The 12218-nt window shown below is 44.4% G+C and overlaps 2 protein-coding genes across 23 annotated transcripts in view; one reads left to right on the forward strand and one right to left on the reverse strand.

Annotated features, from left to right (window-relative positions):
- LOC111143864 (PX domain containing serine/threonine kinase like) overlaps positions 1–4865 on the forward strand; it is a 77702-nt gene extending 72837 nt beyond the window's left edge. For 11 of the 19 annotated variants that reach the window (XM_022497830.1, XM_022497831.1, XM_022497837.1 and 8 more), the window contains one exon: positions 4451–4865. In XM_022497830.1, the coding sequence (XP_022353538.1) occupies positions 4451–4671 (221 nt within the window). In that variant the 3' untranslated portion in view covers positions 4672–4865. Of the gene's footprint in view, positions 1–635; positions 4418–4450 lie in introns of those variants that run through there. The other 8 variants (XM_022497842.1, XM_022497843.1, XM_022497844.1 and 5 more) reach the window with 1 other exon arrangement.
- Positions 4866–6443: 1578 nt separating this feature from the next.
- On the reverse strand, positions 6444–11975 carry LOC111144180 (pyruvate dehydrogenase E1 beta subunit). Of its 4 annotated transcripts, XM_022498371.1 has the most exons (11): positions 11887–11948; positions 11754–11807; positions 9963–10070; positions 9809–9871; positions 9673–9708; positions 9430–9532; positions 9247–9375; positions 8730–8840; positions 8090–8181; positions 7285–7426; positions 6444–6986 (listed from the first exon to the last, which is right to left on the reverse strand). In XM_022498371.1, exons 1-11 carry the CDS (start codon positions 11926–11928, stop codon positions 6841–6843), a joined length of 1026 nt encoding a protein of 341 aa, XP_022354079.1. In that variant the 5' UTR covers positions 11929–11948; the 3' UTR covers positions 6444–6840. The 4 variants fall into 4 exon arrangements, with proteins under 4 accessions (XP_022354079.1, XP_022354076.1, XP_022354077.1 ...); XM_022498368.1 differs by having other exon boundaries at positions 9247–9532; positions 11887–11975; XM_022498369.1 differs by having other exon boundaries at positions 9247–9532; positions 10011–10070; positions 11887–11968.
- Between the last annotated feature and the right edge of the window lie 243 nt (positions 11976–12218).

Below are 12218 nucleotides of genomic sequence, written 5' to 3' on the forward strand. Positions count from 1 at the left end.
GTAGAACTAATTGCACTTCCTGTACTCACTCCACTTTGGGGTGGGGGGCAGGGATTAAAACCTTCACAGGTCTTCTAAAGTGAGTGTTGTGCTTATAAACAAATAAAAATCCCATCTAGGGGCACCTGGGTGGCTCAGTGCGTTAAGCCTCTGCCTTCAGCTTGGGTCATGGTCTCAGGGTCCTGGGATCGAGCCCCACATTGGGCTGTCTGCTTGGCGGGGAGTCTGCTTCCCCCTTTCTCTCTGCCTGCCTCTCTGCCTACTTGTGATCTCTCTCTCTCTCTGTCAAATAAATAAATAAAATCTTAAAAAAAAAAATCCCATCTAAATGACTCCGGGGGCAGGGACACAGAAAAAAAGTATGAAGAGGAAAGCGATTCTCTGGCAACTCTGTTAGCACGTTGACTCGCTAATTACTGTCTGAGCCTATTTTCCGTGTTCTAAAACGGTCACCGTCTTGTTTACAAACCAGTGCATTTTGCGGTGAAGTGGGTCTTAGTTTGGCAGTGGGAAGAAACAGCATGTGGTGCAGACTAATATTTTGCTGTCTCTTACTATTTGATTAACAGACACTGAAATCTGAATAATGACATGTGTCCCCTCTCTCTCTCTTTCTCTCTCTTTGCTGTTTTCAGTAGAGCATGCACCATTTTGAACGTGAATTTTCGGTAAAGTAAGCTATACTGGTTTCTCTAACTTTAAAGATGCTCTGTTTCTGGATGTGAAATGGGGCCCAGTGTGTGGAGATCGCAGAAGTGATGAACAAATGGGAAAGCAGATTTGGGACGATTTCCTTATCTGAACATCTAAACGAAATACAGCATCTTTAAAAAGCACCCAAATGACTTCATCTACATTCATTTCATTTTCACTGTGACCTTCAAAATCTTCATTTCCACTCTGATTGTAGTTTTAAAACACAGCTCAAAACCTGCAAATCAACCACATGGCATTTTGTTCTATTTTCTTTTTGGAAAGTGGGATCCCACAGTGTTGGTGCAGCAAAAATATTGGTTCCCTGTTACTCTGATGCAGGGAAAGAGTGTTAGCCGGTTGAGTTCTTGATTTCAGGAAGACAGCTCACCGGCTTTTATAACGGACAGTAGGGAAAAACAGTTCTCTAGAGCATCCCTACTAATTCTTGCGTTGGGACATGAGTGCAGCCTTCTCATCTACCTGAGGAAAAATACAAAGGCAGTTGCCAAGAGCTGGGAGCGTGGTCTGCTTCCAGGGGTCACTGCTCTCTGCTCCCTCTCGAGGATGGCTAGCAGGTCTAGTGTTGGTCTGGTGGCCCTGTGGTCTCCCCGCTTCTATTCGCAGACCACAAAGACAGACCTGCAGAGACTTGTAGATGGCCCACTGCTAAAACTGGCCCCAAAGAAAGGGCAGTCCCCAGACGTTCTTTCCCCAAGGCTGGTGAGGGTCTTTCTGGCAAGGCTTTCCACTCTAGATCTAACTGAGGCTCTGGATTGCCAGGTTCTCATTAGTGGTAAATGGGATTCTGGGGAGGATAAAGTAGCTGGCTTTGGGATTTTTGACTAGGAGTAGGTAGGATGGAAGAGAACTGTTCCGGAGCATCCCTCATCCTGGGTTTGGAAGCCAGTATTTTTCAAAGCTGGGTAAATTCAGTTAGCAACCAACCTTTCCCCCCACCCCTTTAAATTTTTAATTTAAATTCTAATTAACAACCAATGTAACACAGAATCTGTCTGGTCTTATCTGTGGCCTGGGGGTAAGGGCTTTTGGGTACCTGTTGGCGGGGAGGAGTCAGTGGCTGTCAGGCCTGCCTCAGGCCACATAGCCAGTTCTGAATTTGGCCCCTATCAGTATTGCCAACTGTTAGAACATGTTGTAGCTTAAGCCCCGACAAACTTTAAAGGAAGCTTGTGGACTATAGAGAAGGTAAAAAGAAAAGGCCAAAAAATCTTGGTGTTGGGCCTGCAGTCAGTGGCTGAGTCCCTGGGTCTGTTCTTGCTTCCTCTCCTCCTGACCTTCTGACCGTGGGACTTCCTCCCCACTTCCAGAGTGTTCTGAGCTGGCAAGATGAGGTCTGGCCTTGCCCTGGTTGTACACCTGAATATCGGCCCTCATTGTCTCAGGCCCAGTAAGGAAAGTGGGCCTCGTGGGACAGTTAGGCCCTTTGGGTCTGGTCCGGCCCTCTAGGGACAGATGCCAGGGTTACTTTGTTCCTTACCCTTGGATGAACAGCCTCTCCTTTTGCACAGACCTCCACGTCTCATTTGCTTTATAAGCACAGGTTACTCTTTGACACTTGGGACCGTCTGTTTATTTATGCTACCTACATATTCAAGGAGATTCATTTAAAGCCATAACAATCTCAAACTTTACGTGGAAAAATACAGATCCAGGTACTGAATATCAATCCAACTCCCAAACTCTGAGATAGTCAATTTGCACTTTTAATTTTGAGTGGCTGGTAATGCAGCCAAAGTTGAGGGTGGGCTCCTCATGAGGGCCAAGCAGATTTGTTCTGTGCCAAGAGGCAACCCAGATCCAGGTCCAGCAGCTGAGACCCACTCTAGCCTCCCAGAGTCCCGGGCTGGAGGGGTAGCAGGTCTCCGGATGGCTCTTCTGTGCCTTTAGCACAAAACCAGTGCTATTGCAGCCCGGAGCCTATCTTCCCTCTTAGAACCTGCAGTGCCTCTTCTCTCCGAAAATTCTGGAGCCCCTTCTGATACAGGGCAGGCGCTGAATGTCAAACCCAGATGCTGGCCAGTGGGCGGCACTGCGGGGCTTCCGCACCTGCTGGCTCCTTGGGGCACTCTTGGTGCTGCTGTTGAGTCCCAAGAGCCTTCAGAGACACCCCCTTCCTCCTGGGATTTCACTGGCCACTCTCCAAAACCCCCTTCTAGCATGCTTATTCTCCCTGCTCTTCTCACCTTAGCAAACATTGTGGGTTTAAAGTCCTTTTTATCTTTTTAACCCTGTAACACACAGCTGTGAACATTTTTCCCCAAGTCACCCTAGTAGAAAACATACTATGACTTCATTCATTGGTTGTTACTATGTAGTACCAGTGAGAATTACATTTTGTTCATTTGTCTGTATTTAATGTTTATTCATATTGCTGTATTTTCATCATTTGAGAATTCTAAGATTGCAGAGCATGAATGTATGTGTCTGTGTGATTCTTTAATTGCAGCTGGCTTAGGTTTGAGTAAAAGATGAAAGGAAGGTAAGTGGTCTTCCATGAAATACAAGACTTTGAACTGTTATGTGTCACGCTCGGTGAAAAGGATGCTCTTAGCTAAGTACTTGGTGATCCTGAACCACTCATCCATAGAAACTCAGGTGGTGAAGGGTATGTTTACTTGTTACCAGCACAGCTCAGCAGCAGGTTAGAGGGGAGGAACACCTAACAGGATGTGTTGCTGTGTAGCCCTAGGAGGGGCTGAGACTAAGGCCAGAAACAGGGGAGTCACCGAGAGCTGCAGGATTCCCAGGTGACAGGACACGTTACTCTGCCGCACCAGCAAGTTCTTTAAAGCAGGTCTTTGGCTGTACTCAGCTTTTATTTTGTCCTAGGAGAGTAACTCATTCATCGATTCAAAACTGTAACTGCCACATGTTGGCGTGCCTGGAAGCTAAGGGAAGCTTTAGATATGTGTCCAGTTCCCTTTCCTTGTCCGCCCGGGCGGAGTCTCTCCTGACGCTCAGCGAAGGTGCAGGGTTATTGCAGCTGCGATCTGTTCCCGGGTGAAGCCCCGTGGAAGGAAGGTGCTGAGGACGACTCCTCCCTGAGAAGACTGCTCCCAGGGAGACAGCCTTCTGCCCCCTGCTTTGCGCTGCTAACAGTTATTAGCATTTTATATTTCTTTAATGCAGCCTAATAGAAAATGATTATTCAAGACACACGCCCCTGGGGAACCTTCAAACCCAGCAGGCACTGTTCTTTGCCTAGAATCCTGAGTGGCTTGTCATTTTCTGTTAAATCACATCCTTCAAATATTGTGTGTGTTGGGGCAGCTAAAGAAATGTTCGTCCCTTGTCAGTGATTGATACTCAGGTAGCCCAACTCTGTGCATACAAATGTCTGTCTTGACTTGCTGGCTCAGTAGGTGCCCTGGACCTGCCTGAAGCAGCTGATGGAACTTTTCTTTGGGGACCACTGCTAAAATTTGGAAATGGAGTTAAGAGCCTCACCTATGCAGGGAGAATGTCACTGTGTAGAGTTTCATGTCATCTGTGATATTCAGTCTTAGATGACTTATTACCTGGGGAAAATGGCAACCTTTAATTAATTCCCCTTTGATGCTTCTAGTTAGCACTTAAAAAAAAACACACGGTACTGCGTATCTTGGTCCCTCTGCGGGAAAACATTGGCAGGCTCATCGAAGTCCCTTCTACCCAGGACTGAGCAGTAGTAGCATGTGCGGGGGGGTTGGGAGAGATGATACTGACTGTCCCCTTTCTCTGCCCCCCCACCCAGGGATGTCTGCATTACCTCCACCTCCTCCACCTCCACCGCCTCCGCCTCCACCACCAGCAGCTCCCTTGCTTCCTGTGAGCACAGAGGCGCCTACACAGCTCCTGCCCCAGGCTGTGAATGGTGTGAGCCGCGGAGCCTTACTCAGCTCCATCCAGAATTTCCAAAAGGGAACTTTGAGGAAAGCCGAAACCTGTGATCATAGTGCTCCTAAGATCGGCTAAAGCTTCGTGTTTACATTTGGAGGGAAAAGTTCTTTGTTTTTTCCTCCCACCTCCAGCCCCTGAAGTACTCTCTTTCCGGATGAATGAGCCAGGACAGCCACTTGCTGTCTTGCAGATGCTCCTACAAACAGCTTCTCAAGAGGGAAATATTCAAATAGAATAAAGTCAGGCTGGCATTTCTGCCTTAAGAAATATTTATTTTGCTCCTTTATTGCCATTTTAAAGGAGTCTGGTTCATCCTCTAATGGGCATCCTTCGGGGGCAGCAGCATATTGGAGTCAACCTTTTCACCCACTGAAGGAAAGGGACACAAAAGCAATGACCACGTCCAGTCACAGCAGTGAATGACCTTTGTGTTGCAATCCCTCCTCTCCCATCAGACAGCTCCCGGAAACGTTCCTCTCATTTCTCTATAAAGCATTCTCTGGTTATTTCTTAGATAACTCCCATTTTTGCTACCTTATTTCATCTTAGACATTATTAACACTGTAGTCTAAAGCCTAGTTATGTCGTGGAGTGAGAGAAGCAACTGAGTTCTTCCTTTTCCATTCGGATAGACAGGCAAGTCAAGTCCGGAACCTTCTCTAGGTTCTGACAGGAATACCATTGTGGTTATAGAACTCAGGGCTGTGAAAGCAACCACTCGACTCATAGTTCCTTTTAGTTAGAGTATATTGGACAGGCAGAAAATGTTAAGATCAGGAAAAGTGCTTTCCGGATTAGAGGATCTCCTTAATCCTCAGCAATAAAGTCAAGTTTGTGGTTTGTGGGGGGGTTATTATTACAACACAAGTAAATTTGGCATCCATAGAAATCATTTCTGATTTTTGAAAGATTTATCCAAATACATCATCTTTCTAATGTTACTCATTTATTAGATCCTTTATCCTATGATTTGTTTAAACCCTTAAATAAATTGCACTTTAAAGGATTATCAGTAATCCATTTAAAAATTCAAGTACACACATCAGTGTTGGTTACTATGCAGAGAGAATGTCATTGTGTATAGTTTCATTTAATCTGTGATAAATGTTCAGCTGTATTTTTTATTAAAATAAACCATGTCAAGAAAATGTGTCTGTAGCTTGGCTAGGCATTTGTAGTGGGATTTTTTGTGGGAACTTTTATAAAAAATAGATCCATATAGTATTTCTGGTTTCCTTCTTACCTACCTGATGTCTATTTCTTTTTGTCTTATTTTCCCTCTTAATTACTAAAAGCTAACAATCCTGTCTTGCTATTTAAATTAGGCACCCTTTGTATGCTTCTATAACTAATTGTGTTTTCTGTCTCAAATTCTAAAGACGACAGCATATGGTAGAATGTCTTTTTTGGCAATGGGAAAAATACTTGACATGAATTTTGGTTTAATTTGGAGGGGAAACCTATTACAATTGGGCTTTTGAAGAGTCTGTGGACAAGTTCCTGTTACAAATGTGATGGCAGTTTAGGTGATTAGTGTTGCTCATTTCTTTCTTTTTTTTTTTTTTAAAGATTTTATTTATTTATTTGACAGGTAGAGATTACATACAAGTAGGCAGAAAGGCAGGCAGAGAGAGAGGAGGAAGCAGGCTCCCTGCTGAGCAGAGAGCCCAATGCGGGGCTCGATCCCAGGACCCTGGGATCATGACCTGAGCTGAAGGCAGAGGCTTTAACCCACCGAGCCACCCAGGCGCCCCAGTGTCGCTCATTTCTTAACAGAAATTCTTAGCAATTTTAAGACCTCCACCCACCCCATGTTTATTATTTCAAGAATATAAAATTACAATTAGTCATATTAGGAATTCTTTTATTCCTTATCAAAACAATTTAACAACAAATGTAGATGATAGCTTTTACCTTTACATACAAGTTGTCCTTTTTGGATACATCTTTCTGCAAAACTCTGCCACATTCATACCTTGTCCTTATGAGAGGTTAAAATTTTACATTAGCCTTATTCAAAGAATGTGGTGATTGTAACAGACCAGAAAAAAACCCCATGGAGTCTAGGGCAGGAGAGGAGTTTTTTCCACATACAAGCACATTTAAATTCTTCCAAGTACAAAAACATACGTGTTGTTGCTTTAGAGATAACTTTATGAATCATAAGGTCTTACAGTACAATCCAGGTGAAATAGACAGCAAGTATTTTAAGTAAATCCCAACGACTTGAAATTCAAGTCCAAACTAAATATTTAATGTTTTCTTTATTGCAAATATGATGTCTTTAACCTGAGGTATAGAGTTGTCTTCTAGAATCTTTGCATAAGGCATGGGGACATCAGCACCAGTGACACGAACTGCAGGAGCATCCAGGAAATTGAATGCAGGGCCTAGGAGAGAAGGAGGCTCACTGAGAGGCAAGAAAAGCCACTGAGCACCACCACCTTCCCATAGGAGGTATGGCTCTCCAAAGGAGAGAAAATCTAAAGGAATACTCATTACCAGGGCTGTTTCTGGCTTTTTAAAAAACATTTACCCCTCCCCCACCAAAAACACCCATTGACCCAAATGAAAAATGCCAAGGTGACAAGTTAAGACTGTTGGCCTAGCTTCTAATCTCTGTCCAGTATCCAGGTACACACTGTTTATTACAGTTTGAGTATTCTAGAACCAGTTTCTCTGAAATACCTTCCATGATCCTGGCACAAACTTCAGCTCCTACTCCAAACTGTGGCCAGCCTCCTTCCACAGTTACAAGATGATTGGTCTTCATGACACTGGCTTCTATTGTTTCAATGTCCATTGGTCTGATGGTTCGCATATTTATCACCTAAACAGACAACATAGATATGATTTGTAGAGCCACTGCACCACAAATGTAGTCTCATCTCCATAATACCACTTCCTCTCTTATTTTCTGTTAATCTCTGGGTCTAGGAAAATCGAATCTGCCTATCCAAGAACAAAATGTAAAATGGGAAATTGTAATTAAAATGAAAATCTTTATCTCTACCACAAGTGGTTCTGTTAAGAATTCACTTATCTTCCTTTGCTAACTTACTTCTTGTCAAAACAACTAATAACTACCAACTGACTGCTCACTGTGCACCAGGTACTACACTATGTGTAATTCCCACAACCACCCCGAGGGGACAGTAAGTGTATTCTCCTCAGTTTACAGCTGATGTGGCTGAGATTGAGAGTACAGATCTTGCCCAAGTGTAACCAGCAAGTGGCAGGTCCTGGATGTGAAGGAGTTAGACCCTGATTTCTAGGTATGCCCCTCTCCTGAACTCCAGCTCCAAGGCTGGATCCCAACTTGAGAAAGCAGGTACTACTGTAACAGATCTAGAACCTACACAGTAAAAAGCTAGGTATTTGCAAAGCAAGATTTTACTCTCGGTTAACCTGTTAAAGAATTCAAACTCCTGTTTCTGGGTCTTAATTTTAAAAGGAAACTTTCTGATTTTTCCAGAAGTGAATGTCCACATACCTCACATTCAATTCCCTCTTTGGATAGCACTGTTGCAGCTTCTAAGCAGTGGCCCACAGGTCTTGAATGGGCAACTACGGTTATGTGTGTCCCTGAAACAAAGTGGTCACAGATCAGAGGCCAGGTTGAAACCAAGGATGCTGTACTGCCCCGCAGCCACTGTGGCTCTTACTCATTTGTAAAATCTTCAACTCCATTCCAGGGAGGCGAGGAATGTGGTAGCCTTCCTAGAGATGAAATACAAATCTACTGGACTGAGAATTAGGAAGCATAAATGTATAAGCAAAACATGACACATTTCTTAACTTGAACTCATCCTATAATTTCCTAATCAAAGTAAAAGGCAAGTAACTTCAAGAATGAATTTGACCAGGTGCGCCTGGCAGGCTCAATCAGTTAAACGTCCAACTGTTGATTTAAGCTTAAGTCATGATCTTAGGGTAATGAGATCAAGCCCTAGTCAAGCTCTGGGCTGGGCATAGAGCCTGCTTAAGATTCTCCCTCTCTCTCTCTCTCTCTATCTCTCTCTCTCGCCCGCCTCCGCCGACCTTCCCCCACCTCTAAAAAAACAAAAAAAGAATTTGACCAACATAATTGGCTAGATTACAAATAATATTTAAGATGTACTACGTGCTCTTACCTTGCCTTTCTATTTTGGCTTTTCCAATGGGAATCAGAAAATCTTTTGACTGAGCTTCTGAGGGTAATTCAAAAGGAACTCCATACATCAGTTCATTCTCTAGCACCACCACTGAAAAATATAAATATTTAACAGAAGTAACTACATGACCAAATGTATATACAACACTATGACTCATTTTGCAAAAAGTTTCACTGTGACAATAGGAAGTCTCACGACTATTGTCTAGTAGCCTTGAGAGGATGGTTTAGGTACCAGCATTTATATTCTGGTCAATCCTAATTTTATCTATTGTAGTTAAATCAGCGTTGTAGGTACCTAGCAGGCCCCTTTACAGTCAGAAAAGTAAAAACAAAACCTTTTTGAAAACGGTCTTTACTGTATCTCTAAATCATTAACTGACATTTTATATGTTATGTTTAAGCCCAACTAGAAGCCTTTAACAGCTTCCCTCCAGGCAAAGATTGCAACTTAGTTCTTTAAGGTTCAAAAGAGACCTAACGGTCATTCTACTGACCTGGATTATTATCCCGAATGGCTGATTTAATAAGTCCTTTTGCATCCTCTGAATTCCAGGGGCTGACCACCTTTAAGCCTGGGCAGTGCCCATACCAGGCAGCAAAGCACTGTGAGTGCTGGGCAGCCACTCCTGCTGAGGCGCCATTGGGCCCCCTGAAGACTACGGGCACAGGCTGAATGCCCCCCGACATGTAGTAGGTCTTGGCAGCTGAGTTTATAACCTGGTCAATGGCTTGCATAGAGAAATTGAAGGTCATAAATTCACAAATGGGCCTCAACCCAGCCTGTCAAATAAAAAACAAAGGTCTTTAAAAAACTAAAAAGTGATAAAGAGTGGCAACCACTCCAAAATTCAAACAATGTTTTTAAAAGGTCATGTTAAAAGAAATATCTTTGGATGAGATTCATAAAGAGGATTACATACCATAGCTGCACCCACGGCAATTCCAGCAAAGCCCATCTATAAGTAAAATATAAACACAAGTGAAAATGCATAAAAATCAGAACAGTGTACACTTTAACATGCCCCTGAAAGGTCCAATTCCAGATGGAAGACTTACTTCAGATATGGGAGTGTCTATGATCCTCTTATCTCCATATTTCTTCCACAGGCCTCGACTAACCTAAAATTACACAATGATCTCATTACTTTTAAGTGTATATGGGGGCCAACAGTCACCTCAATTTATATTGCTTTATTGTATTTTGGGTTACCTTATATGCCCCATCATACTGGGCAACTTCTTCCCCAAGCAGAAATACCTTCTCATCTCTTTCCAGCTCCTCATCCATACCTTGGTTTATAGCATCACGAACTGTCACCTGTCACAGGTATGGGGAAAACAATCAACAAGGATTACTGCAGAATTACTTCAGATACTACTGAGGTTCTTTCCTTTTATAATTACCTAGGCTGCCTACAGCACATAATATAAAAACTATCGCTAGAACAGGCCTCTCTTTAAAAGTTCAAAGAATTCGAAAAGTAACATTTTTATCATACAGCCTCACTGGATTTGTTAGTGAGTTTACTGAACACCTTTTTTTTTTTTTTTAAGATTTTATTTATTTATTTATTTGACAGAGATCACAAGTATGCAGAGAGGCAGAGAGAGTGGAAAGCAGGCTTCCTGCTGAGCAGAGAGCCTGATGTGGGTCTCGATCCCAGGACCCCAGGGATCATGACCTGAGCCAAAGGCAGAGGCTTTAACCCACTGAGCCACCCAGGCGCCCCCTGAACACTTTTCTTGATGTGCATCTAAGCTTAACAAAATCTGTTTATTGGCCAGACCAGCTCATAAGTAGTTTCCTAAGTAGAAATTATACTGGGTTGTTTATTTCCACACTTGGTATAGTGTGAGACAGAGAATTGTTAAGGAGGCCCATATAAAAAACTATGTTTTGAGCACTCACTAGGTACCAGGCACTTCCAAACACTACCTTCAGAATCTACAAGTTATTTTACTAAACAGATTGGTAGAATCCTCTAGTAAAAAAAAAAGGGGGGGCGGGGGGAATTCCTCAAAGAGTTGAACACAGAATTACTATATGATCCAACAATTCCACTTCTAGATAGATGCTCAAAAGAAATATAAGCAGGGACTCAGATACTTGCACACCAATGTTCTCAGCAGCATTATTCACAAATCCAAAGGGTGAAAACACCCAAATGTCCATCAACAGATGAATGGATGAACATGATGTGGTATATGCATAAGAGAATATTAGCCTTAAAAAAAAGAAATGAAGAAGCCTCTGCCTTTGGCTGGGGTCATGATCTCAGGGTCCTGGGATGGAGCCCGGAAGGGGGCTCTCTGCTCAGCGGGGAGTCTTCTTCCCTCTCTCTCTGCCTGCCTCCCTGCCTACTTGTGATCTGTCAAATAAATAAAATCTTAAAAAAAAAAATGAAATTCTGACACATGCTATAACATACGTGAACCTTGAAAACAACCATGCTAAGTGAAATAAAGCAGACCTAAAAGAACAATGTAGGATTCCACTTACAGGACGTACCTAGAATTGATAAATTCACAGGCACAGAAAGTGCAATAGAGGTTACCAGGAGCTGGGGGAAATGGGAAGTTCCTGTTTAGGGGGTAGAGTTTCTGATTGTGATGGTGACAAAGTTCTGAAGACGGATGGTGGTGACGGTCTCACAACGTAATAATTGGACTTGGTGCCGCTGAATATACACTTCAAAATGGTAACATTGGTTTTATGTATTTTAGTACAGTAAAGATTTAAAAGGAGGGTGAGGGAAGAAGCGTCAAGTCTAGTGTAGTCAGATCGCCCCACAGATTCCCAATGAGCCTGGCGGGGGGTGATATGCTGGTGTGTCCGGTGCTGGGTCCCAACAGATCCACGACGAATCCCATTCTGGACGTGGGAATCAGTTAACTCCAGGGCCCGCTGCCGTCCCTCTCCCCACGGCGCAGGCGCGTCCCCGGCCTCCGCCCTGGGATGGACGGCCCCCTCCCTACCCCGGCGGGCGTCCAGGCCACTTACCTGCAGCGCCGCCGGCGCCGTCCGGTGGAAGCGCCTCCTCAGCAGTCCGGAGACCTGGCGGGGAGAGAGAAGACGCTGAGAGGGGACGCAAGGTGGGCAGGAATCGCGCGCAGGCACGCGTGCCGCTGTCTACCTGTTCAAGGGGTCTCCGCATCAGGCCACACACTGCCGCCATCTTGACTGTGTCCTCTAGCCGTCGCCGAATGACAACACAGCAGGACCGCAGTCTAGTCAGGCCCCGCCTCCCCCGCCAGCTCGAGCCAATGGCAGGGCGCGGCGCCTGCGTGCCCTGCCCATCCCCTCAGGGGTGAGGGGCCGAGGGGCGGGGCTGAGGTGGCGGGTTGGGTGGTTCCACAGCTGTTTCTGGGGTGGACTCCAGCTAACTTCCTCAGGAGCGGCAGGTTGCTGCAGTGCGGGCTGCGTGTCGTGGACACTTTCATAAGTGGTGGTGCTTGAAGCACGGGG

The sequence above is a fragment of the Enhydra lutris genome, unplaced genomic scaffold, assembly GCF_002288905.1.
Source record: "Enhydra lutris kenyoni isolate GAN:26980312 unplaced genomic scaffold, ASM228890v2 scaffoldscaffold10, whole genome shotgun sequence".
In the NCBI taxonomy this organism is placed as follows: Eukaryota; Metazoa; Chordata; class Mammalia; order Carnivora; family Mustelidae; genus Enhydra; species Enhydra lutris.